The sequence below is a fragment of the Kogia breviceps genome, chromosome 14, assembly GCF_026419965.1.
Source record: "Kogia breviceps isolate mKogBre1 chromosome 14, mKogBre1 haplotype 1, whole genome shotgun sequence".
NCBI classification, from domain to species: domain Eukaryota; kingdom Metazoa; phylum Chordata; class Mammalia; order Artiodactyla; family Physeteridae; genus Kogia; species Kogia breviceps.
Window position 1 is genome coordinate 16,278,912 of NC_081323.1, and position 26,502 is coordinate 16,305,413.

Below are 26,502 nucleotides of genomic sequence, written 5' to 3' on the forward strand. Positions count from 1 at the left end.
ACAGGAGAAAGACAACTTTTATTCTTTCAAGAAAATATACCAACGGGTTGAAGGAAGGAGGCACGCTGGCCACATCCCCTGTCCTAAGCAGGGGTCTGAGATGAGGCCAGGCCTGACCAGGGCTTGGGAGACGCTAACAGGGCTCCCTGTGGCACTGAGGGGAGGGCTGGGCCAGCTCAGAGGTGGGACTTTGTTCTGTTAGCACCAGGAACTGCCTGCAGCTGCAGCCGGACTCGGAGACAGGACAGTGGGTGGCCCTGCTCTGTCTCCACCTGAGCAGTCTGGGGAGGGGCCGGCAGCAAAAGGCTCCCTGCAGGCGGTCATGTGTGTGTGATTCTCAAATTCACAGCCTAGACTCAGCCCCCCAGCCCCCTGTAAACATGAGAATGGGCTCGTGACTGCCAAGCCCCTAAGACAAGATGAGGGTCCGAGATGTGTGGCTGGGCTTCAGGCGGCCCAGGAGCTGCCGGGCTTTCTCCTGCATGAAGAGCTGGTCCCTGGTCCCCCCGCAGGCCACCATCTTCCAGGCGGTGGTCATCTGGGAGGAGGCAAAAGGGTTACCATCCAGGCAGGGGTAGCGTGCTCCCAGGGAAGCCTGGCGACTCTGGTCGGGGAGGGGTGGGGACATTTCTATGACACTCCCTCCCTCTAGAAGCCACAAGTCTTTCTGTGCTCACCGCACCTTCCTGGTGGACCTGGGGAAGTCACTCCCATCTCTGGGAGTCCTCAGATATAGAGCAAGGAGTCTGGACCAGGACACAAGCCCCCCACCCCTCCCCACCCCTACTACACGGCGCCAGCCTCCACATGAGGAAAAGCTACAGCCACGCAGGCTGGTGAGGAGCAGAGAGGGGTTGACCCGTGCAGATGGTGAGAGGAGCAGGCAGGGAACCCCTGCCTTTAAGGACAGAAGTCACAGAGACAATGTCTTAATTACAAATGAGACCACATCATGAAGGAGGGGCTTTGTGGAGGGAGTGGTCTCTAATACACAGATTCCCTGAGCGAGTGACGTCTGGACAGAGATGTGAAGCCTAAGTTAATCAGGAAGAGGCAAAGCCTGCGCAAAGGCCCTGAGGTGTGAAGTGCACAGAGCAAGGGCCGGAGGAGGATGCACTCACGGGGGCAGGAGTTGGAAAGTGGCCTCGGGGCTTCTGGGCCACCGGCTTCTCGGGCTTGGCCTGCAGGAAGCCCTCGTTGAGCAGGCTGCTGTCCTCTCTGCTGCCCGACGGGGTGAGGCCGCAGGAGCCTGGTGGGATGTTGGCTGGCTGAAACCAAAACCAAATCGAAGGCTCAACATTTTGCCATGAGCTCTTTATGGGAAGGAGAAAACAAAACAGCGGGCACATCCCAGCACCACCACCTCTGTTGGGATCTTGAGCAGGATAGTCCTTCTCTAAGCCTGTTTCCTCTTCCAGACGGGAATTCATTTAAAGATTCAGTAGGAAAACAGCTCTAAAGTGCCTGTTTCAGAGCCTGGCACCTAAGTAAACGCCCAATAATGCTGGTGCCTTTTTACATGAATCTGGTTCCTCCCGGTCCCAGGTGGAGACGAAGATGCTCCAGCTTCTCCTGGGACCAGAAACACCCCCAGAGGTGCCTGTGTCGACTAGAACTCACTGGGAGCTGCACAAAGCACCCCAGGACTCCCAGACAGGCCTTTACCCTCCTAACAGCCTAGTGGGCTCAGTGCCCTCATTACAGGCAAGAACCTGAGGCTCAGGGACCGAAGAGACGCCAGACCAGGGCCCGGTGTCAGGACTCATCCTAGGCCCCCCACTCCACCTCCTCTGCTCTTAACCACTTGCCCTAACCTTTCCTCTTTCTGCTAATTATTTTACTTGCCCAAGGCGATGCTGGCTGCAGGTCTGGCTGGCGGGCACCAAGTCCCCAGCCTGGCGGGGATGCCTGGCCAAAGGGAGGTTTGTCTGCAAGGGCTGTGAGAACAGCAGGTGCACCTGCAGGATCTGGTCAGGCAGCCCTGCCTCCCGAGCTCTGCCACAGCCCTCACTGCCTGCTACCAACAAAAAGACGGGCTCACTCCACTGTCTGCTGCAAGGGATCAAGAGCATGGCATGGTTTCTGGGGCCCAGGCTCTGTGTGGGCAGCAGCCCCCTTGCTGGAGGTTGGCCTGGGAACTGGGGAGCACCCATGCCAGAGCTGAGGTGCCCCAATCCCCTGGCTATGCTCTGAGGCATGTCACTGACCCTCTCCTGGGTCACCCTCAGGAGCAGAATGCAAGGGAAGGCGCTGGGGACTCAGAAACCACGGCTGTCAAACATGTTCTAGCAATGCAGCTCTTGCCAAATAAACCTTTCTGTGAAAGACACAAGCAGGGCTGTCTGGACTGAGGCCAGTGGGGTGATGCCCAGCTGCCCCCTCCCTGCTGAGCCCGGCACGTGGAAGCCCAGCCCGAGAATCACCAGACTCCACCTCCAGGGACCTCTCCAGGCTAAAGGGCTCAAGAGGTGAAGGCCCCCAGGGAGACTCCATCCCCCCAGCCTCCTGCAGCTCGGCTGGTGAGCAGCAGGTGGCCTCACAGGATGGCTTCTCTCCCAGACCCCTTACCAAAGGCAGAGCCTTGGGCAGCGTGGACATCATCAGCTTCACGTCCTCATCCACGATGTCAAGGGCCAGGGACTTGCGGACTTTCTTGATGGGGCTTCGCCGCAGCTGGGGGAGGTGGAGGTGCTTAGGGCAGGCGTTTGGATTCCCCTGGGTCACAACCAGTGCCTGATGACGCCTGCCCCAGCTGCCCTGGTCACAGAACCAGGCCCTGGTGCAGGGGAGTCCTTGAGCATGCCCAGCTGGTGAGGATTTTTTTTGCGGGGGGGAAATGGGGGACTGGGACACTTTGGCCCTGCTGCAGACTCTGCCCACAGAGCAGACTGTCCTGCCAGATGCTCAGTGTTGGTACTGAGGACACCAATGCCACCCTCTACCCAACCTCATCCCCAGAGGGACCAAGCACAGCCCCCGAGTCTCTACTGCATGAAACGCTCCCCTAAACAGCCAAGTTACAGCTAAAACACCTACCTGCCACTTGAGTGACATGGAGGTGTAGGACCCCACGGGACACAGACGTTACAGGAATGCTCAGCCCCACCCCCGCACCTCCTATAAGCAGGCCAGGGGTGAGCTCCAATGCCAGGGAGGGGCTCTGAGACTAGTACTCACCTCCCAACCCAGCACTGTGCCCTAAACTGGTGCCACCACGGCTCAGAACCACCTTCAGACACAGAAAGGCCACGGAGGGTCCTGGCCATGCTCTACGTACATGCCCAGGGGCCCAGCCCAGTGGGTCCCTCCCAGCCTGGCCACCCACCTTCCCACCCACCCTCCACCCCGGCAAACTCCCATCTTCCCTGCTCCCCAGGAGAGCACCTGGGAAGAAAGGGGCACAAAGACAGAGGGGACACGGACCTGCTGTTGGGAAACCCCACATGCCAGGCAGTGCGAGAGCTTGTCCAGTACGGCCCTGCCCTGCCCAGAGCAGCTCCCCACCTCACCGGAGCCCACTGTCCCCCCACCTGCTCATGCAGCCAGGACACCTGGCTGGCTCCATACCAAGGATTCCCCTTGAGATCCTCTTTGTGCCCTCTCCACCCCCTTAACACCGTATGTATTGAGTCACTCGGGTGTTTGCCGTTTCCACCCACTGCACTCCTGGAGGGAGCGGCCACTCTGGGTCTTGCTCACTGCTCTGACGCCCCACCCAGCCCAGAGACCGCTTCAGAGGGGTCCAAACAGTGCTGAATAACTAAGGTGTCGGTTCAAAGGGGAAGAGGGAAGGGTCCCAGGCACCAAGGCCTTACGTTGGTTGGTTTCACGGACAACCACTCCGCAGGAGCAAAGGGCCGGGGCCACAGTTCCACTCCCCCCGCTGCCTTATGTCTACCAGACCCGCTCCCGCCCCGCCAGCCACTCACCCCAGCCTTCCTCTTCTGCTTCTCGGGCCTCGCTTCGTCCTCAATGATGAGCTCGATGCCGGCCTCGGAGCGCAGCACCTCCTTCAAGTCCTCCTCCAGGTGCGGGGTCTGGGGCTACAGGTGGGGGTGTGACTGAGGCCCTGCACCCAGGCCATAGGACACAGGCAGAGCCTGCTCACGGGAGCGGCAGGGCAGACCCAGGCAAGGCAGGGAGGAGGCCCAGTGCCGGGACACTGGCCTCACACACGGTATCCATGGCCACTAACTGTCCTGCCTGGGACACTGGCCTCAGCTCACTGAGAGCCGCACAGGCCCAGAGTGTCCCCACTTGACCACAGACAGACAACCTCACACAATCCGGGGAAATAGCTGTCTACCTCTTCCACGAGGTAGAAACAGAGGCTCAGAGAGACCCCAGCCCAAGGCCACACAGCTGTGAGGTTAGAACTTGGATGCATTCAAAACCCTAACTCCTTCACCCCTTGGTCCCACAGTAACGGGGACGTTGATTCCATTTCCCTTTATCGGGCCTGGGGGCTCAGGTGGCAGAGACCAGGGGAGGGAGAGAGCTACTGCGCAGCAGGTGTAGGGTACAGTAACACCCGAGAAGTCACTCTAAAAGCCCCTATGTGGGCTTCCCTGGTGGTGCAGTGGTTAAGAATCTGCCTGCCAATGCAGGGGACACGGGTTCGAGCCCTGGTCCAGGAAGATCCTACATGCCGCGAAGCAACTAAGCCCGGGTGCCACAACTACTGAGCATGAGAGCCACAACTACTGAGCCCGCAGGCCACAAGTACTGAAGTCCATGCACCTAGAACCCACGCTCCACAACAAGAGAAGCCACCGCAATGAGAAGCCCGTGCACAGCAACGAAGAGTAGCTCCGGCTCATCGCAATTAGAGAAAGCCCGCGCGCAGCAACGAAGACCCAACGCAGCCAAAAATAAATAAATTTATAAATAAATTTATTAAAGAAGAAAAAAAATGAAAAAATAAAAGCCCCCATGTATGAACTATCGCTGCCAAGGGCAGATTCACCCTCCAGCCGTGCCTGGAGAGCACGCAGACCTCTTAGTATCAGGGAGCCGAACCCCACTCAGACAGGAAAGGGCAGTGCTGACTGGGGCCTGGCCTGGGGCCTGTGCAACTCTACCAGCTGCAGCCCAGGATGGGGAGACCACGGCCCCACCACCCAGACCCCACTTGGTGAGCACGGAGGGGAGCTCACTGCAGGCTTTGTCCACAGGAAATGCTTCTCCATAACCTGCCTTTCTCCCACCTTCAGCTGGTTTCTAAGACAAAGCCTATTTCGGAAAACCCGGGGTGCCAGCTCTCTCTTTCGCCCTTGGGGAAAGTAGGACCGTCCCATGAACTGGGAAGTCAGGGGAGAAGGGCCATTCTCACACTGCTGGGGAAGCATGCCAGGAGGTGCCTCTTCACTGGCTAGCCATCTCCAGCCCACCCTTGAGTGCTTTCCCGTGTTTTGCAAAGGACGGGCAGTTGGTCAAAAGGCTTCGGTTTGAGGAGCAATTTGCCACTCTCCTGAACCAGCCTCAGCGCCCGAGCAAGTCCATCTCCATCCCAACTCCTGCCCATGTTCTGCTTGACATGGCCATGTGCTGAGCATCTAGTCATTTATGCACTTACATGCTGAATGTCAGCTTCCACCACCCCAAACTCCCAGCTTCATCAGGACGCTACCGTGGCTCCAGCACCCAGTACCGCCTGGCACGTGGCAGCTGCTCAGATGTCTGATGAACTGGTAACTCCACCCCGGGGGCCCCATTTGTACAACTAGGGTATCTGCAACTTCTCAGGGCTGTTGGGAGAATCTAATGAGATCTCAGAGGGACGGGGCCCTGTGAACCGGAAATGGCTGGAGGACCAGCCCGGCCGTACCACATACCAGGGGCTTTAGTGGTCCATACTTCTCCAGGGCGTTCTTGAACGGGGTCGGTGTGTGAGGAGTGCTGTCCCTGGAGTACTTCTGATCTGGGGTTACAAACCTGCCAGGGACAGAGGAGGAGGCTTCACGACAGGGCTGGGGGCAGACACCAGCTGCTCTGCTGCAGGCTGCCCCTGAGTCCCACACCGCCCTCCACCGGACCTCTGCCTCAGCAGCAGGGAGGCCACCCCCGGACACAGTCTCTTCCCATCACACTTGCCCACACACCCACCTCCCCACCCCCGAAGGGAGTTACGGGGGCTGAGAGGAAGGGCTATCCTCAGAAACGGGAAAGAACGGGGAAGAGTCTGAGAGGGTCCAGCACACCCGAAAGGCTGGAAGAACGACTGAGAAGGCTGCTGTCACTAGGATTCTCCATAAAACAAGGCCGGCCTGTGGCCACACTGCAGAACCGGCGAGAGAAGGCGGAGGGGAGGAAGGTGGGGATCCAGGAAGACCGCATCCCTCTCCAACCTCTCTCCGGAGAAGCAGCGACTCCTTTTGTGGTTCCAGCTGTCTAAGAACTTCAAGTCCAGGATTTTGGCTTGAATAGAGAATCATTTCTCATGAAACGTATCTAAGTATCAATTCTTTTTCTTGGTTCCAGCATATGTTTAAGAGCTTAGATTTGAAGTCCAAGATTTCAGCTTGAAAGGAGAATCATTTCTCATGAAGCCTACTTCTGTTAAATGTTAGATCAACTCTTGAGAGACTGACTTCTGACCAAGCGATTCATACATCTTTTCTGAAATTACATATCATTACAAGAACTAAAACTCCTGGACTGATTCCTGAATTACAACTTAACTGCTGAAACATAAATAGCAATGCTTCTCCCCCAGCACATGTAGCAAGCAGAAGACCAGTTAAGTAACTTTCTCTACCTGGAATTCAAGAGTCATGATGACACAAGGAAGGAAACTTATTGTGAAAGCACCTTCATAGAAGCAGGTAAGCAACCTGTACAGGTTGAAGGCGAAACGGTGTGTTTCATACGCACGGGAGGTGGGGCACGGCCATCCCTCCTGACTAAGCACCAGAGAGACGGAGAGAACCGGGGGCCCATCTGTCCTTCACGTAGGGCTACTCAAACACAGTGGATCTGCACTTGAAACTTATAAAGGATGCAGAGATTAAATTTTTCGTGGCAGTGTGGACTCTCTCCATTTCTGAGATGAGAAAACCATCAAGTTAAAAGATAAAAACGGGGAATTCCCTAGCGGTCCAGTGGTTAGAATTCCGCGTGCTCTCACTGCCGAGGGTGCAGGTTCAATCCCTGGTCAGGGACTAAGATTCCTCAAGCCATGCGGCGCGGCCAAAAAAAAAGGGAAACAAAAAGAACGAATTAGAACAGAGGTGAAGCAGCAGACTATTCTGATGGAAGTGAAGAGGTGTGGTGACCAGGAGGGTGCTGCCTTCCTGTAACAGAGTCTCAGGTGGTTTTCCCAGGGGTCCCTCCCCCAGAGAACCTTCTCCGCCAGGCTGGCCACTGCTTGGGGAGGGGCAGGCCCAGCGCAGGTGGGGTGGGGGCACAGCACTCACGCAGCGTGTTTCTGGTGCAGGGGCGTCTTATCCCGGTGCAGCGGCGTGGTGACCACCACCTTCTGGCTGCACACGGGGGTGGACGTCAGCGAGGGGCTCTCCAGCTCCAGTGTGTCCTGTTTGTTCCAGAAGTTCAGAAACTGCCAGGAAGACAAAGGAAACAAGACAAGGTGGTGACCTAAGAGCCCACCGGCAAGCGCCAGAGAGCAAAGGCCAGGACAGATGGGCAGGGACCCATTAAGCAGGTCCATGTAGACCCCAGGCTGGGCATCACCCAATCCTCGCTTTGCCAGGATGATGGGAGGTCCATCTCCCACCCCCACATGCTGCTGACAGTGTACTTAAGGCAAAGGAAGCTGAGTGAGAAGAGCTCCTTTTCAGAACAAAAAAAAGTAGCTCTTATATGAACTGCGACAGATGGGTCAGTGATGATGGAGATGGTGACGTCAACACTTAGACACAGCCTCTCTCTCACACCAGAGCTGAGCACTGCGCACTGAGAACTTCACGTAGTTTTCACAGATCCTCTGATTACGATCCCCCTTTACAGGTAAGACAGGTTTGGATTCTTGTGCTGAGTGCTAGAGGCGGGACTCAAACTCAGATCTGAAGCACCACCCTCTCCCCTCTGCCCTGAAGGTGCCCTTGGCAGCTCAGGGCCACCTGCAGCCCTCAGGCCCACTGCCCTCTGCAGGGTCCCTGGGCAGGGCAGCTGCACCCCGTCACCCTGGGCTGCTCTCTGGGCAGCTCCAGCCCTGCTGTCTTCCTTCTCCAGCCAGCAGCCCTCATGGGGAGGCCTGCTATGGGCTAAACTGTGTTCTGCCCAAATTCACACATTTACACCGTAACTCCCAGTACCTCAGACTGTGATTATATTTGGAGATGGGCCTTTAAAGAGGTGATTATGGTAAAATGAGGTCACATGGGTGGGCCCTGATCCAATAAGACTGGTGTCCTTAGAAGAAGTTTACAAAAGAAGAGATTATAAGAGAAAAGAGATTAGGACACAGACACTGAAGGAAGACCACCTGAAGACACAGAGAGGAGATTACCAACTAGAAGCCAGAGACTGCAGAGGAAATCAATCCTGCTCACACCCTGATCTCGGATTTCTAGACTCCAGAACTAAGAAAATGAATCTGCTGTTCCAGTCCCCCTGTGTGCAGTTCTTTGTCATGGCAGCCCTAGTGAACTAACACAGGGCACCTTGCAGAAACACCACCAGACATCCCAACACATAGGCCTGGCCTCAGTCCCTCTACAGCAGAGAGGGTGGCCTCTGGAAACATGCCACCACTGGGCCTCATTCTCTCACGTGCCCACAGGAGGGAGGAGACCCTTGAGACCCAAAGCCTCTGCCCGCCCCGCCTCCTGCCCTGGGCCTACCTCTTGCCCACCCTTCCAGTCTACCCTGACCCCACAGCCCCCAGCCCCCAGCGCAGTGCATACCCCCTAGCTTTACCCAGGACCCTCCGAGGCCCCAGCCCCCATCCCTCAACCCTCCTCCTGCCCCCATCACACCTCCTGCCCCATCATTCCTCCTGACCCCCCATCAGTCCTCCTGGCCCCCATCCATGAGTCCTAGCTCTGGACTTCACACCACACTCTGCTCTCCCCTTGACTCCAAGCCTTTATTCAAGCCGATCAATCGATCAACAAACCCCACCTGAGACACCACTCTCTGAGTGCCTCCCTCACCTCTAGGAAAGACAAGGCCCTCCAGGCTCCCCCCAACACTGTGTCTATTACAAACAGAGCCTGGGAAGCAGTACTCAACACAACAAGCTCTCAGCGACTCAATAACTGCTCCTCCCACAGCCCTTTCCTCGGGACATTCTGACCACCAAGTCCCCCATCCCAGCCATCCTCTCCATGGGCTGAGCTGTCATCGGCCCCTTCGCTCCCCAGAGCTGGCAAATCTGCTATAAAATCGGTGCTCAGTAAACTCACCCTTTTAACACACACTGAGTCCTCTTCCCTTCTTGGTCCGTTTATCACCCTCTGCCCCCAGCTCCAACAATGCCCCTGCTCATAGAAGCCTGCCTGGCTGACACCCTTCCCCGACTAGATGCACCTGAAGTACCATAAGCCACCTTTTTCACTCCATTCATCACGTTTCTTTGGGTCCTTTTTTATTAACTGGTCTTCCCATCAGCATGGATGCTTCATGAGGGCAGGGCCAGGCCTGTTTCTGCCCTCCAGGGTCCCCAGCACTGGGCACAGGGGGGCTGTCACCCACGCCCAAAGAACAGTCGGGGCGGGGTCCACGCACCTGGGAGGGCGAGAAGGGCAGGGTCTTGACGGGCGTGCTCTTCGGGGTGAGGCTGTTGCAGGAGTCCAGGAAGGACAGGCTGGCGCTGTTCTCCGTGACAGGTGACAGGGCGACTCGCCTCTTCTTCTGCCGCTTGAGCACCGAGGGCGGGGTACTGATGCCCGAGCCCCCCACGTCAGTGCTGGGGGAGATGGGGATCAGCTCGCCCCGGCTGCTCCGGCTCAGGTCTGAGATGGTGTGGCCATCCAGGCGGTACTCGGTCACGCTGGGCACAGCGGCGGCAGGCTGGCGGGTTGGCAGGGCCTGCTGCTGCTGCTGCTGCTGCTGCGATGGATGGGGTTTCACTGGGCTGCCACCAATGCTGCCCTCTGCGGATGGCTCCTCGGGGAGGTCAAACTTACTCAGGTCACACCAAGCATCGGGGTCCTGCCCAGAGAGGGGGTTTAGGAATAACTGCAATGGCTCTGCTTTTCTACCGGTTGATATACCACAGGGCTCATTCGTTAAAGGAAAATACACAAGCATCAAGCATGATCCTACAGGGACTTCCATGGTGGTCCAGTGGTTAAGACTCCACGCTTCTACTGTATGGGGCATGGGTTCGTTCCCTGGTAAGGGAACTAAGATCCCGCAAGCCGCGTGGCCCAGCCAAAAAAAACAAAAAGATGATCCCACAGCCCAGGAACGATCACCCTTAACATTGTCTTGCCTTTCCTCAGATTATTCTAAGTCTTTGTATCTGTATTTGGAAACATAACTGAAGTCATATAGTGCCTATGGTCACCTGCTGTTATTTACAAAAATGTTCTGTGTAGGGCTTGCCTGGTGGCACAGTGGTTGAGAGTCCGCCTGCCGATGCAGGGGACATGGGTTTGTGCCCCGGTCCAGGAGGATCCCACATGCCGTGGAGCGGCTGGGCCCGTGGGTCATGGCTGCTGGGCCTGCGCGTCCGGAGCCCGTGCTCCGCAACGGGAGAGGCCACAGCAGTGAGAGGCCCGCGTACCACACACACCAAAAAATAAAAATAAAAATAAAAACAAAATGTTCTGTGCGTTTTTAAGATATACAAAAAGCACAAAGAAAAATACAAAGAAAACTCACATACCCATCAATAAGCCTAAGAAATAAAACCTTATCACTAAAGCTCCAGGTCCACCTGGCACATCCTCTGCCTGCATGCAGGAAATCACTGCCTGAATTTAGTATTTACCGTCTTTATGCATTTGTTTATCAATTACCACTTACATGTGTCCCTAAATATTTAGTATTTTCAATGTTTCTGACTTTAGTACAAATCATTTCTATTTAACTTCTTTTTTCCATTTAAAGTTTCAGTAAAGCTGAATAATGATTGCACCTCATTCTATTACCTATGAGTTTAATATTTACTATTAATATTAGTTGTTATTATAGTGAAGAAAGGTCAACTTTTAACAATTTTAATGGCTGTAAAATATACCATCATTTGAACATGTTACATAATTATCCCTTTCTATAGGACATTAGGCTTTTCCCCCTAATTCTTAAAAATTAAAAATATTATCTTTATGAACATCTTGGATGTAAATCTTCTCCTGCGTTTGTAGCTATTTCCTTAAGAGAGAACTGGAAGTGAGGCTTTGGGCCCAAGGCCGTGAGCCTTGGGGTCTTGATTTGCCAGCCACGCACCCAGAGAGTACACTGGGCTGCAGGACCCTGTCAATCGCAGCGCCTCCTTGGGTGCTTCACCTACACTGTTCCCAACCCCACAGCTACCCTGCTAGAGAAGCATTGCTTTCCCCTCTCATACTGAGGAAGCCAGGGCAGAGAGGGTGTGAGCAGCCTGAAGTCACTAAGTTTCCAAGAGCAATTCTAAGAGGCACAGCCATGTCTTTCTGCCTTTGCCCAGCAAATTACAACCCAGCCCAAGGGCTTCTGGATACAGAAGTTTCCACTGGTCCCTGGAGGTCTGGCCCTGGATGGACCGAGACCCTAGTGGCGATTTCTGGTCCTTGGAGCTCACAGAAGCCTGGCAAGTTCATTGCTAAGGGTGGAGGCCAGCTCAGAGCTGTGCTGTCTCCAGGCATTCCTCCCAGCAGCTAACCCCAACCTCGGAGAGGCCCCAGAATGGATGGCATCTAACAGACCGGAGCACATGCTACAAGGACTGCCCCGAGGGACAGACGGCAGTGTTTCTGCAACTACTATCACTCCCCATCAGTCGCTGAAGGTCATCGTGGAGAGAGCTCGAGCTCGGCACTCACCAGCTGTGTGACACTGGAAAAGCCTCCTAAGCTCTCTGAGCTTGAGCTGAGTCCACCACCCACTTCACCGGCTGTTAAAGAACTAAGAGCATATAGAGAGCTAGCAAGTAACAAGCCTGGCACACGGCAGGCACTCACATGTTAGAAACTAGCATTACCAAAGAAGCAGTGGGCCTGGCATACAGCGGGTGCTCGAGAGAGCAGTCTGAGGATGGACGGAGGCAACACCGTGAAGCGCCAGCAGTGCACTGGGCCCACTCTCATCTCAACCCTTCCTCAGAGCCCAAAGGAGGGACAGCCCACGGTGGCCCCGGGGCTATTTGATGAACAGATTGACACAAGCGTCGATACTCTGAAATCCCTTGTAGTGAAGGGGACACCACAGTCCCAGCCACCAGGGTCAAGAGGTGAGACCCAGAGCCAGAGGGTCTGAGCAGACAGCCCACCTGAGACCCACCCCACCATCCAAACACTCATTGGGCAGGACAGTGGAGCACAGCATGATGGTTAAGACCTAGGCACCTTACTTGCTGTGTGACCTTTGACCTTTGGGTACACTTACTTGATCTCTCTGAGCCTCAGTCTCATCTGCAAAACACAGGAAGGACACCCTTCACAGGATACCGTGTGGACTATATGTTAAGCCCACAGCCTGGTATTTAGCAAATGCTCAATAAACAGCATCAATATTCTCAGCCAACAGGAGGAAGCCCAAGTGGGAAGGTGAGTGTGGGTGCTGCCCAGTGAACCTCTCTACCCCTGCTCGCCGGCCTCTCGCCCATCACCTCCTAAAACCCACTTCACACCACAGGCCTGGCTAATGGACCTGGGAGGTCACACCAAGAAGTACACCCCCCACCGGGGTACCTTCCTCAAAGGGGCACAATCCACAGCCAGAGCGGTCCCAGGGGCGGCTGTACCTGAGTAATCAGGACCCACTCACCACTGCAGCCCCAAACCCTGGCCCTTCCCAGGGTCCTCTCCAGGGACACCCAACCACCTGTGCTGCCAAAAACACCAGTGCCCACCCGGGCTGTGTTACCGCTTCAAACACCCTCCCCCATCAGCCCTGAGGACTCTGTCATACCGCTTCCACCGCGAGCCCTCCCAGCCCACCCTGCGCTGTACAAGTGAGGCAGGAGCTTCCCGAGGGCAGGCGCTGCACAGCCAATATCTTGGTGTCACCAGGCCCTGGTGCTGGGCTGGGCACTCGACACCAGCTGAGCCACATCAGCGAGACAAAGAACGGACGGAAGGACGGACGCCTACGGAGAGAAAGCGCTCCCTGCTGGGGGTGCTCGGGGCCCACTGTGAAGCGCCGTGACCAACATTACCGACTCGATCAAGTCCAGGGCTTCAGAGAGGCTGGACCCCACGGCAGGGATGAGGAGGTTTGTGGCCTCCACCACCCACTTGTAGGGCAGGCTGGTTTCTGGCGAGGAGCCCTCCTGGTCTTCACGCTTGGGGAAGTCCTCCAGGGGTTCTGGCGTCTGCACTGCGTCCAGCTCTGTGGGGACAGGCTCCTGCTCCTGGGAGGGGGCAGCCGCCGTGGCCTCCTCCTCACTGCTCTCCTCTTCCTTCAGGGCAGGGAACGCCGGGGGCCAGCTGGTCACGAGACTTCCCTGGTGGGCACATGGCACGCGGTTTGGATTTTTCATTATGAGATATAAACTATGCCGTATTCCAGCTAACAGTGCACAACCCGAATCTAATAATAAGGAAACTCAAGTGAACCCAAATTGAGAGACAGTGTATAACATAACTAGCCCTACCTTACGCTTCAAAAACATCAGTATCGTGAAAGGCTAGGAAAGGCTGATAAAATTAGATAAAAATTAGACGAAAGACATGTGACAACGAAACAGTGTCATCCTGGACTGGATCATGGGCAGGAAAAAATGGAATCTAGACGGGAGATTAGTCAAAAGTCCCGCACCAATGTTAAATTCCGAGTGCGTACTATTGTCACACAGGTGAATGTCCTTATTTTGAGGAAACACACACTCAAATATTAAGAAATAAAAGGCACAATGGGGGCTTCCCTGGTGGCTCAGTGGTTGAGAGTCCGCCTGCCGATGCAGGAGACACGGGTTCGTGCCCTGGTCCGGGAGGATCCCGCATGCCGCGGAGCGGCTGGGCCCGTGAGCCGTGGCCGCTGGGCCTGCGCGTCCGGAGCCTGTGCTCCGCGATGGGAGAGGCCACAACAGTGAGAGGCCCGCATACCGCAAAAAAAAAAAAAAAAAAAGGCACAATGTATGGAACCAACTCTCAAATAACTCAGGTTAAAAAAATATGCATATTGGAACTTCCCTGGTGGTCCAATGGCTAAGACTCCTCGCTTCCGCTGCAGGGGGCCTGGATCCGCATGCCACAGCCATTAAGTAAATAATTAACTACAGGGTCTTTAAAAAAAATAAATGTACATAGAGAAAGATAAAGCAAATCTGACAAATGTTAAAAATTAATGAACCCTGTAAAGGATACAGGCGAGCAGTCTTCTTGCAACTTTTCTGTATACTTAATATTATTTCAAAATAAAAGTTTGAAAAAGGAGTGGAGACTAATTTTGTGACAGAAAAAAAATAAAGAAAAAGAGGTAGATCGTTATGGCAATTGATCTCCTGGCGGAACCTCAGAAACAAGCTTGACTCATTGACCTGACAGCCCCTGAAGAGCCTTGAAAACAGCACAGGTGATTAACACAGGCCTGGTGGAGAGTGAAGTGGGGTCCCATGTTAATGGGGGGAGAACATGGGCTCTGGATGCAGAGAGCTTTGCCATTTCCCAGCTTGGGCAAGCTTGTGATGAGGGTCAGTTTCCTTGCCTATAAAATGAGGACACTGAGGCTTACTGAGCAGGGAGGGTATACAGATCAACAACTGTGTGAAAACCTTTCAACCTAATTAGTAGCTATTATTGCCACTGCTGTCAAGTGAACAGAATGGAAGTGGTTTGTGATATAAGCAAAGGAAGAAAAGGAGATAAGAGCAGATTGGATTAAAAACTTATAACTGGAGGGGAAGAATGCTATGAATACTATTTAAAAGCTACCAACATGTGATTCCCACTTCGGAAAACAGCCACTTTGAAAAAAGTTTGGCAATTTCTAATAAAGTTCAGTACTTATCATTTATAACTGCAAGCACTGACTAGTGAGGTAATCCCATACACACAGAACAGGCAAACGTTTTCTGGCAGGCAATCTAGCAAAATGTATTAACATCTATTTTGTTTTTGTTTTGGGGGGTCGGGGGGCCATGCCACACGGCACGGGGGATCTTATTGCCCTGATCAGGGGATCGAACCCAGACCCCCTGCACCCTTTAAAGTTTTTAAGGAATGTATCTATCTACCTCTAGGAATTTCCCAAGAGACAACTGAGCAAATAAGCAGTGATTCAGCTACAAGGACAACCATTAAAGTTTTGTTTCTAACAACAAAAAGTCAGGTGTAACCTTAATTTAAATAAATTACCAGCACAACAGAACCATTAAAATGACAGTGGAGAGGAGTGGGTGAGGCTGAAACCCACACAGGAACCTGACCTGTGTGCTCAGGATCAAGGTCTGGAGCTCTCCCCGGCCCAGCAGGGCCAGCCTCCCAGAAACAAAGCGTCAGGGGAGGGTGAAAACAGAGTCAAGGAAATGACTTTCAGCCAAGGAGGATTTTCAGAGACTACTGTCCACTCTGCCCTATCCTGAAAGACGACTTCTCCGTGTTTGCTGACGCACCTTGTTTCTCTCTGGGGCACGGATGCTTTTTAGTTAATCAGAAGTAAAAGCCTGGAAAACATATTACTTAGGCATATAAGAAAATGAGAAGTGAATTCCCCTGGTTAGGGGACCCATGGGGAATCCAGACAGGTGGGAGAAGTCCTTTTACGTTTCACTTTACAGCTTTTTCAACTGTTACCGCATAGATGCTCTCATATCTGGGAAGCAAGGAATAGTCTCTGAAGCTGAAAAATCCAGAAAGAGAGGCAAAAACATGATATAACGCTCCAGCAGGGTGTTGCAGAACCGGAGCAGAGAACAGTTATAATCTGGCCAGCAGGAAAAGGAAAGGTGGAGCATTAAAAAGAACTATTCAGGGCTTCCCTGGTGGCGCAGTGGTTGAGAGTCCGCCTGCCGATGCGGGGGACGCGGGTTCGTGCCCCGGTCCGGGAAAATCCCACATGCTGCGGAGCGGCTGGGCCCGTGAGCCATGGCCACAGAGTCTGCACGTCCAGAGCCTGTGCTCCCCAACGGGAGAGGCCACAGCAGTGAGAGGCCCACGTACCACAAAAAAAAAAAAGAACTATTCAATAGTTTACAATTACAGAAAAGATTGGAAAACAGTGTAGAGGAAGCGTGTCACCTGCCATGTACCCAGCAACGTCCCATCTTCATACTCTGACACATGTGCTTCAAAACTTTGTTTTTTAAGAATAAATCATGAGATAGTTCAAAAATAACCATAAACACCCAAAACTACTATAATATTGTAAATCAACTATACTTCAATTTTTAAAAAATATGCTCTGGAGTGTAGGATGGGAGATGTTAACAATTGTAAATGTAACACCGCATGACTTCATTCATGACTTTCTAGAAAATTATAGAGACAGAAAACAGATGAAGGGTGCCAGGGACTAAGGATGGGAGAAGGGCTGAAAGAATATGGGGCGGGGGCGGTGACGGAGATGTTGTGTGTTGACTATGGTGGTGGCCACAGGACTGTTTAAAGCTGTCATGACTCCGACCTGCACACGAAACGCAGTAAATTTTACTGTGCTTGTACCACAACAAATCTGGGGGGTTTTTTTACAATTGCATATGTGCTTTTAGTATGAAAAGGCTGGAAAGAGCAACGGGTAGGAAGGAAGCTGTTGAGGACAGGAGGAGGCTGAGGACCTCCCCACCTGACCCTTCTCCACCTGGCGTCGGCTCTGGCATCCTGCAATCTGTGGGCAGATGAGCACCAAGCAAGGGCACAGGTGACGCAGGGAAAGGCCCTCGTGAGAGATGTGAGGCCACAGTGAGAACCTTGCAGGATTAAGGTACAGCCACGGAACAGGTGAAAAAGCAGGAATAGGTGTTGGTGACACGGCATCGGATACACATGAAAACAAACCAACTAACCCAAGCCCAGTGGCCGAGCTGCCTGACATCGCCGCCCCACTCACCTGGCCTTCTGAGGCCGGGGCACTCTGGCAGCCGTCCTTGTCCTCCAGCTCCAGCAGCAAGTACATGGGGGGCTTGCTGTCTCTGGACTCACTCAGGAAGCCTCCCGTGTCCACCTTCCTCTTGATAGTGGAGTTCCAGTGATTCTTCACAGCATTGTCTGTCCTGCAGGGGCCAACCGGGGATCTTTGACCCCAGCACTGGGGCCCGTGCGCCCCTGGGCGCGTCACTTGCTTCCCTGAGCTGAGCTCCCGCTTCTGTAAATGAGGGTTCAACCTGAGGAGTTCTAAGGGTTCTTAGCTCTAAGATGAAGTCTGACATGCTTGCAGCCTGTAATGATTTATGGAATATTTCCACAAACTCTGAGAAATAAGCAAAGGTCTTATTCAGCCTACAGGGTAAAATCCTAACACTGAAACATTCTGGGGACTCTCATTCCCTTTCCCACTCACTCTGCATTTGTAGAAACCGTAAGCAAGCTGCTGGCCGCTGGCCCCTGTCCTGAGGCTCAGTGACCTGGAACACAAGCCCTGATCACGTCCCACAGTCAGAAAATGGCCAAAGAGGGCACAGACGATCCACTACTGACCACTCTTGAGCCTTGGCTATTTTATCTGGAGAATCAAAAGACTACTTCACTCTCCATCACTTGCTGAAGATTAAAGGGGAAACATATATGGTATAAGTCAGAGCAGTACACCACACTACAGAAGCAGAAAGTAGCACAGTGGTACAGGAGTCAGGGAAGCGTGGAGGGAGAGAAGCAGACAGGTACCGCAGGACAGAGTAACACAGTAGTAGGAGCAGACAGCAGTATGAAGCACAAAGAAGTACGAAACTACAGAAGCACACAGCAGCGTCATAGTGAGTAGCACGGGGGCCTCAGCAGCGTCAGAGCCCACAGACCTACAGCAGTTCAGAAGTGTGGACACACAGAGGCGCTGCCTTCTTCGGGTTTCCGAGCAGAGTGCTTTTCCCTTGAACCGTGAACAGAGAATAACAGCTTGACGGAGCCACCAGTCTAAGAGGAGGGTCTGGATCTCTGTTCATTCCCACTGCAGGCTGTCAGGACACAGTGCTAACTGGGCAGGAGTCGGGGCACTATGGGGAGGTAGCCAGGGACTGACCACAGTTGGAAAGGACAGAGAAACCTTCTCTGAGGAAATAACGTCCCCACTGAGAACCAAAGGATGAGAGCATGTAGGCTACATGATGGGCACAAGTTAGAGGGCATCCAAGCTTCCAGGAGCACAGGGCATTCGTTCTCAGAAAAGAGCTCTCCCGTGTCTAAGGGAGAGAGGAGGTCAGAGCAGCTAAGGCCCCACAGATGAGCAAGGGTGACGGCAGAAATCCAGGCAAGGCTGGTGGCATCAGCCAGGCCAGGCTGGCCATACGGGAAAGAGGCTCAAGTCTTCAACCCAAGTGTTATAAGAAGTGCCAAAAGGACAACACACTCCGGTTTGAGTTTTGGAAACAGATGATTCCAGACTCCAGGGGAAAGAGACCATCTGGCATTTTATTTCCTCTCCTTCCCAGGACCGCAATGCCATGGCAAAGAAAGGAAACAAAATAAGGTAAAAATGCACACAGACGAAAAGAGCAGGGTAGAAGACAGTGATGAGTAAGTGATTTTTTATAACTTTCCAGAAGATGGAAAGCAGTTAGGGGAGCAGTGAGCAACTCAGGAGTCTGGGAGTTGACCCTGGAGCAGGATTCTAGCAAGAATGGAGCCAAGTCATCCTAATGCTCCCTGCAGAACACCAAGAGGCCCAGGGCTTAGAGGGGCCAGGCCCATCATGAAGAGTAGGGTGAAAACGGGCAGTGGTTCGGACGTCCAGATCCTGGCCCTGGCCTCACAGGCAGGAGGAAAGAGGTTTATTCTCTAAAAAATAACCAGGCTGCCCCGGCCACAGCAGAGGGCAAGGATGGCACAGAGCCCAAAGCGGGACCAGATGGGAGTCTGCACAGTGAACGGGAGGCCCCCAGGCCCCCCTCCCTTCCCTGCTCCAGACTCCCTGCAGCTGGGCCCCCCCCACAACACCCCCTCCCCTATCCCCTCCCACCCCGGCAAGAATCTGAAGGACTCGTTCGCTTCTGGGAAAAGTGAACAACTCCAGAGAAATCAGACTGGGCCCTGGAACATCCCCGCAAAGGCCCCGGCAGGTGGCTCACCTCCCCGGCAGCATCTTGGCGATCTCGGCCCAGCGGTTGCCCAGCACCTTGTGGGCCTCGCAGATGATGCGGTCCTCTTCCTCCGTCCAGCAGGACTTCTTCACTTCGGGGTTGAGGTGATTGTGCCAGCGCTCGCGGCACTGCTTCCCCAGACGGCCCTTCAGGTGCTTGGCGATCAGCGTCCACTGCTTCGTGCCGTACTTCTTGACCAGCTCGATGACCTTGGGGGAAGGCTGCTGTGAGGCCAGCGGGACCGGCCCTTTCCCCACCCCAGCACTGACCAGCGGGATGTCACACACCCAAGGTCCAGCTGGACAGCCCAGCCAACACCCAGGGCAGCCTCAGCCCCTTGACTCCCGGGGGTGGGTGAAGGCCCTCCATGTGGCAGGCACTGTCCTGGGCGTTACCTTCTGGTCCTCCTCTTTGGTCCATGGCCCCTTGACGAGGTCTGGATTCAAGACCCTCAGCCACCGGTACTGGCACTGCTGGTCAGTGCGGTTCTGGGAAGAGGACAGGCACCCGTGAGAACTCCTGGGATGGTGGCCCTGGACCATGGACACACACTGGGCTCAGGGGACACCTCAGCGGGGTTCTGTCTTGTTCCCTGCACCACCACACACTGCCTGCCCTCGGGCCGGAACACGCATGGTTTCCCTGTGCTACCAGAGGGCCCAGATGAAACCAGGCAAACTCAGAACCATGTGCGAAGCCAGCACCCGCTGCCCTAACACAAGGGGGGCCGCCCCGTCCCAGCCCGCAGGCTACATCAGGGATCCTCCTTGCTTGCTTCTGGAAGGGTAGTATCTCCCTGAAGGTTTCAGATCACATGGAGGAGGAGGAGGTGAGGAGGGTCTGGTGACTTGGTCCCTGAACTGCCCGATGAGCCAGGAAATAAGCCAACAGCAGCTCCTGCCACATCCCCTCCCTGCCAAACACCTGCAGTGCTGGGGATGGGGGACCCGCATCACCAGGGGCCTCTAGATGCTAGACATGGTGGCACCAGTCAGCTCCGCAGGGGTCTCACCATGGAGCCTGCTCAAGTATTGTTTCCCCTCAGTTTTAGTCTCACGGTTGAGAAACCGAGCACCAACTCGCTCCTGACTTGCAGGAAGAAATGCAAGTATGTCACTGATCTGATTTCATGATCACAGAGCCCAAGACCCCCAGGCACACGGAGGCTGCTGCGTGGAGACGGTTACACCAGGGCACCTTGGATTCCGGTTTGGGAAGAAAGGGCCTAGGAAGCCTGGAAGGTTGTTTTGTTGGGAGAGCTGGGGGGGACTTGGTAAGGAACCCCCCCCCTTTCTTTTCCTTGACAGAAAGTCTGTCCCAGGCCCACTGTCCCGGGGGCGGGGGCCACAGAGGGGCTGCACTCACGGGAAAGTGGCTGGCCAGGAACTTCCAGTCTTGCTGTCCAAACTGCCTCACCAGGGCCCTCAGCTGCTCATCCTGCCAAAGCCGGAAAGACAGAGGGCTCAGCTACACGTGTGTAGAAAACAGCTGCTCTTGACGGAGCCCTCCCCAAAGGAAACAGCCTCACTCATCCACTCAGTCATGAAGTGATCACCTACAACACACCAGGCACGCCAGGCATGGCAGCGGGCAGCATCGGAGCTGCCCAACCCTATGGGACTTAAAGTCTGGAGGGAAGCAGATGTTAATCAAAGGCTCCTGCAAACAAAAGGAAAGGTGCTGGGGGGTACGGAGAGGTCGATGGTGAGGCCTATTTGGGGGGATCCAAGGGACAGGCTCCAAGGAAGTCCAGTGAGGCTAGAATGCAGGAAGCAAGCAAGAGGGATGCAAGAGGATTCTGGAGGGGACGGCAGGGGCCAGACCACATGCAGGGTTGATTCAGACCTCTGCGTCGTGCAAAGCCACTGATGCGCTGAAGCAGTGGGTGGTCACGGTTCAATGTGCTTGCTATGAACTTCACTTTGGCAGCTGCAGGAAAAGGGACTAGAGGTGGGCAGAATGAACGCGAGGACGCCTTTACAGGCACCTGGGCCAGAGACGACAGTGACCCAGCACGGGAGGTGGGGGACATGGGCAGAATCAAGAGCACTCAGAAGGGAAGGAAAACCGTACCTGTTAAAACCTTCTCCTGAATATAAACTAACTGATTTACGCAACAACACAAAATCACAGTATCATTGTGATGAGGGAAAGAAGCCAGACATAAAGAGTATACATTGCATGATTCTGTGCTTAAGAACTTCTAGAAAATGTAAACTAAGCTATAGGGACAAAAAGATAGTGGTGTCTGAGGTCAGGGGTGGTGGTAGGGAGAAATGGACAGAAAAGGGAGCAAGAAATGTCTGGGGTGATGGAAATGCTCTACAATGACGGTGCTGAGAGTTTCATGGTAGCACGTCCATTGAAACTCACTGAATTGTACTTTAATGGTTGTAGTTGATTGTATGTAAAGTATTCTTCCATCGAATAAAGGAAATGTAGGAAATTCCCTGGCAGTCCGGTGGTTAGAATTCCACGCTTTCACTGCCGAGGGCCTGGGTTCAATCAAAAAAAAAAAAAAGAAAAAGAAGAAAATATAGTATATCCATACAGTAGAATATTATTCAGCCTTAAAACAGAAGGAAATTCTGTTACAAGATACAATGTGGATGATTCTTGAAGACATTATGCTAAGCGAAATAAGCCAGACACAAAAGGACAAACAGTGTGTGAGTCCAATCATGTGAAGAATCTAAAGCAGTCAAAATCATAGAAACAGAAAGTAGACAAAGGTGGTTGCCAAAGGCTAGGAGGAGGAGAGGTGGGGAATTAAGTGTTTAATGATTCAGTTTTGCATGATGACAAAGTTCTAGAGACCTGCTGCACAGTGAGAATATACTTCACGTACTGAACTGTACACTTAAAAATAGTTACAATGGTACATTTAACGTTAGGTGTTTTTACACACACACACAACACACACACACACACACACACACACTCTCTCTCTCTCTCTCTCTCTCTCTCTCTCTCTCTCTCTCTCTCTCTCTCTCTCTCTCTCTCTCTCTCTCTTTCTCTCTCTCTCTCTCTCCTGGACAGAAAAAAAGGCCACCAGAGAAATCCAGACCCTCAACTGCAGCTTGGCCACAGCCCAGCATCGGCTGGACAAAGTCCCCATAAATCCTGTAGCTGAGCCAGCCCACACCCACACAGCCAGCCCCGGACACCCTTCCCTCCCCTGCCACCTGCCCGACCTGGCCAGGCCAACCCCTGCCTTCTGCCCATGTCCCCTATGTCCATCTCCAGCACCACCATCCTCCCCAATGACTGCGGGGGACACTTTCGTCCAGCTCCTACTGGACCCCATGGGCCCCCTCCACCTGTCCACTGCCACCTGCACTGCCCTCGTCCCTCCGCAGCCATCTTCTCCCACCTGCCCGGCACAGCACCCTCTCCAACTCCCTCAGCCTCAGGCTGCCCCCAAATCCCTTACAGACTAGCAGACCAGCTCCCTGGAGCCCAGCTGTGGTCATGTCCTACATCTGCTTCAAAAACCTTCAATGGCTTCACCTTGCCAGCTGAACAAGCCTACATCTCTGAGCCCAAAGTCCAAGGCCTTCCAGGATTGGACCCCATTCGATCTTTCCATCTTAATCAACCACGCTTCTTCTTTAAGGACCCTTCGCTCCAGCCAAACGAGGGTTCCTCTTGCTTTTCTCCACCTATAACCCGTTTCCTATTGACTTACCCACCATTTTGCACACCTGACTGCTGAATTTCCAAATCCTTACCCATGAAACTGTTCTTAACCTCTCAGACAACAGTAAACTCAACTTCTAAAAGCATTTTGGGGAATTCCCAGGTGGTCCAGTGGTTAGGACTCTGAGCTTTCACTGCTGAGGGTGCAAGTTATAATCCCTGGTCGCAGAACTAAGATCCCACAAGCCTCTAGGCCAAAAAAAAAAAAAAAGAGAGAGAAAGAAAAGGAAAAAAAAAAAAAAAGGTATTTTGACAATTACAGGTGCCTCCTATGTCTGTCTAGGAGGCTTAGTATAAGACAGGAGAGACACCACAGTGAGCACAAAAGACACCAGTCTTGGGACTTCCCTGGTGGCACAGTGGTTGGGAGTCCGCCTGCCAACGCAGGGGACATGGGTTTGAGCCCTGGTCCGGGAGGATCCCACATGCCACGGAGCAACTAAGCCCATGTGCCACAACTACTGAGCCTGTGTTCTAGTGTCCACGAGCCACAACTACTGAAGCCCATGCGCCTAGAGTTCGTGCTCCACAACAAAAGAAGCCACTGCAATGAGAAGCCTGCACACCACAACGAAGAGTAGGCCCCACTCACCGCAAATAGAGAAAGCCCGTGTGCAGCAATGAAGACCCAATGCAGCCAAAAGTAAATTTAAAAAAAAAAAAAAAAAAAAGACACCAGTCTTGCCAGCATCATGATGGCCACAGCATGTCCACGGGCCTGTGCATGGTCCAGGCAGAGAGATGCTCTGAGGTAGGGACCCCATCTTGCTTGTTCTTCTAAGCCTGCAAGAGTGGAATATAGTCCCTGGTCCACAGTGGGATGAATAGAAAAGGCTGGCTTAGCACTCCTCTGAAGAAACATCTTTTATGATTTAAGAGTGTTGCACAACTCAAACAGTAAGGGGGAAAAAAAAAAGACTTAAAACTAAACACATACAGGAAAATAGAGGTAGAATAAAAAGATAAGGCCAGGCCAGTAGGAGTCTAAATTGGTACATCCAAGTCAGAAAAAAACCTGACAGTTTCTAAACTAAACATATACATACACCATGAGCATACCTAAGTATCCTCTCTAGATGAATGAAAACATAATCCTCAAAAACACTTAGGCAAGAATTTTCACAGCCGCTCTATCCACAGTAGCCAAAAACTAGAAATAGCCCAAATGCCCATCAACAAGGGAAACATACTATGGTCTATCCATACAATGGAATACTATTCAGGAAGAAAAAAAGGAACAAATTACTGAATCATGCAACATTATGCTGAACAAAAGAAGCCAGATAGAAAAGAGTAGAGCTGTATGATTTCACTTGTAGGACATTTGAGAACAGGCAAAACGATCAAACAGAGAGACGCTGGATGGGTGACTGCCTGGAGCTGGGAACGACAGACCACAAAGGGAACTTCCGGGGATAATCAAGGTGATGCTTATGTGAGTAATATACTTATCAAAACTGCTGGAACTGCTCACTTTAAAAAGGTGCATTTGGGGGCTTCCCTGGTGGCACAGTGGTTGAGAATCCACCTGCCGATGCAGGGGACGCAGGTTTGTGCCCCGGTCCGGGAAGATCCCACATGCCGCGGAGCGGCTGGGCCCGTGAGCCATGGCCGCTGAGCCTGCGCGTCCGGAGCCTGTGCTCCGCAATGGGAGAGGCCACAACAGTGAGAGGCCCGCGTACCACAAAAAAAAAAAAAAAAAAAAAAAAAAAAAAAAAAAAAAGGTGCATTTGACTGTATATAAATTGTACTTCATAAACTAGATTAAAGAATAAAATCAATTCAGAGCTTGGTATCGCAGACAAAATACAATGATTTTTTTTTAAATGATAATAAAGAGAGGGTTTGCAGATTTGGCTAAACCTCCCAGCAGTTAAAGGACAAGAAGCACAATTAAAGTCCACGAGGCAGAACATGCCAGCTTTCAAGAGACACAACAGCAATTGCTGGCCCCAAGGTCTGAGAGATGCATCCCCCGCTAAGAGTCCTCAATACTGAGAGTGCTCAGTAATGCTCTGAGAAGAAGAATCATCAGGGAGAACCAGAGTGCCTATCTGCTGCTTTTTTTGTTGTTTTTTTGGCCACACCATGCAGCTTGTGGGATCTTAGTTCCCCCGACCAGTGATTGAACCTGGGCCCCCAGCACTGGAAGCACGGAGTCCTAAAGCTGGACTGCTAGGGAATTCCCCCATCTGCTTCTTTCATCAGCTCCTCCTCTTCATCATACTGGTCGGGGCATCAGGCAGACACAACCCAGGCTCTGTTCCTGGTCTAGCCTCCCAGCTGCCATCACCTCCACCCCCGCAGTTGCCCCTTGGTGTCACTCACCTCCTCGTGGGTCCATTTGACCTTGCACTTGCTGTCTCGCTGCTCCGGCACATCTGAATCTGTGTCCTGGTAGTGCAGCTCATCCAGCTCCTCACTGCAGGGAAAGCAAGCCAAAGGTCAAGGACATGTGTCTCTCTACCTGCTGCTACATGATGGACAGACAGTGTGGACTGTGGCCATGACCTCTAGGGAAAGGTTTTGGGGACGCAGGCTTTTACTGTAGATAAAATGTAGGTACTTCCACCCTCCTCTTTTTAAAAACATTTTAATGAAATGGGATTATGGGCTATTTTTTTCTTTACTCTCTTTCTTTAAAATTATTAATTAATTAATTTATTTTTGGCTGCATTGGGTCTTTGCTGCTGTGCACGGGCTTCCTCTAGTTGGGGCGAGCGGGGGCTACTCTTCGTTATGGTGCACGGGCTTCTCATTGCGGTGACTTGTCTTTGTTGCAGAGCACGGGCTCTAGGCGCACAGGCTCAGTAGCTGTGGCGCATGGGCTTAGTTGCTCTGCGGCATGTGGGATCTTCCCGGACCAGGGCTCAAACCTGTGTCCCCTGCGTTGGCAGGCAGATTCTTTACCACTGCACCACCAGGGAAGTCCTCTTTACTCTTTCATTTTCAGTTAACACTCTAATGATTTCAAAAGCTACAAGAAAAAAGAAGTTAAGATATCACCAAGTTAAGATTTCACCTGGTGGCACAGTGGATAAGAATCCACCTGCCAATGCAGAGGACACAGGTTCGAGCCCTGGTCCGGGAAGATCCCCCATGCCGCGGAGCAACTAAGCCCGGGTGCCACAACTACTGGAGCCTGCGCTCTAGAGCCGGCAAGCCACAACTACTGAGCCTGCACGCCACAAATGCTTAAGGCTGTGCGCCTAGAGCCGGAGCTCCACAACAAGAGAAGCCACCGCAAGGAGAAGCCCGCGCACTGCAACAAAGAGTATCTGCCACTTGCCGTAAGTAGAGAAAGCCCGTGTGCAGCAATGAAGACCCATCATAGCCAAAAATAAATAAATAAATTTATAAAAGAAAAAAGATTTCACCAAGAATATTATGTTCAACACCAGACACCTATTTCAAATTTTCTTTTAAATAACAAAACTTTTTCAACTTGCATGGGTATTTTAAGGATTAAAGCTGATGATGTATGTGGGCTTCCCTAGTGGCACAGTGGCTGAGAATCCGCCTGCCAA

At 52.9% G+C, this 26,502-nt stretch overlaps 1 protein-coding gene across 1 annotated transcript in view; it reads right to left on the bottom strand.

Moving 5' to 3' along the window:
• MYBL2 (MYB proto-oncogene like 2) overlaps nt 1-26,502 on the bottom strand; it is a 36,547-nt gene continuing 10,045 nt past the window's right edge. Inside the window, exons 2-14 of the mRNA XM_067013385.1 lie at nt 25,304-25,397; nt 20,642-20,713; nt 19,672-19,764; nt 19,265-19,485; nt 17,095-17,257; nt 13,265-13,552; nt 9,688-10,113; nt 7,416-7,555; nt 5,835-5,934; nt 3,930-4,043; nt 2,569-2,673; nt 1,122-1,268; nt 1-538 (exon numbers count right to left, since the gene is read on the bottom strand). Coding sequence (XP_066869486.1) covers nt 410-538; nt 1,122-1,268; nt 2,569-2,673; nt 3,930-4,043; nt 5,835-5,934; nt 7,416-7,555; nt 9,688-10,113; nt 13,265-13,552; nt 17,095-17,257; nt 19,265-19,278 — 1,626 coding nt within the window. The 5' untranslated portion in view covers nt 19,279-19,485; nt 19,672-19,764; nt 20,642-20,713; nt 25,304-25,397 and the 3' untranslated portion in view covers nt 1-409. The remainder of the gene's footprint in view (nt 539-1,121; nt 1,269-2,568; nt 2,674-3,929; nt 4,044-5,834; nt 5,935-7,415; nt 7,556-9,687; nt 10,114-13,264; nt 13,553-17,094; nt 17,258-19,264; nt 19,486-19,671; nt 19,765-20,641; nt 20,714-25,303; nt 25,398-26,502) is intronic.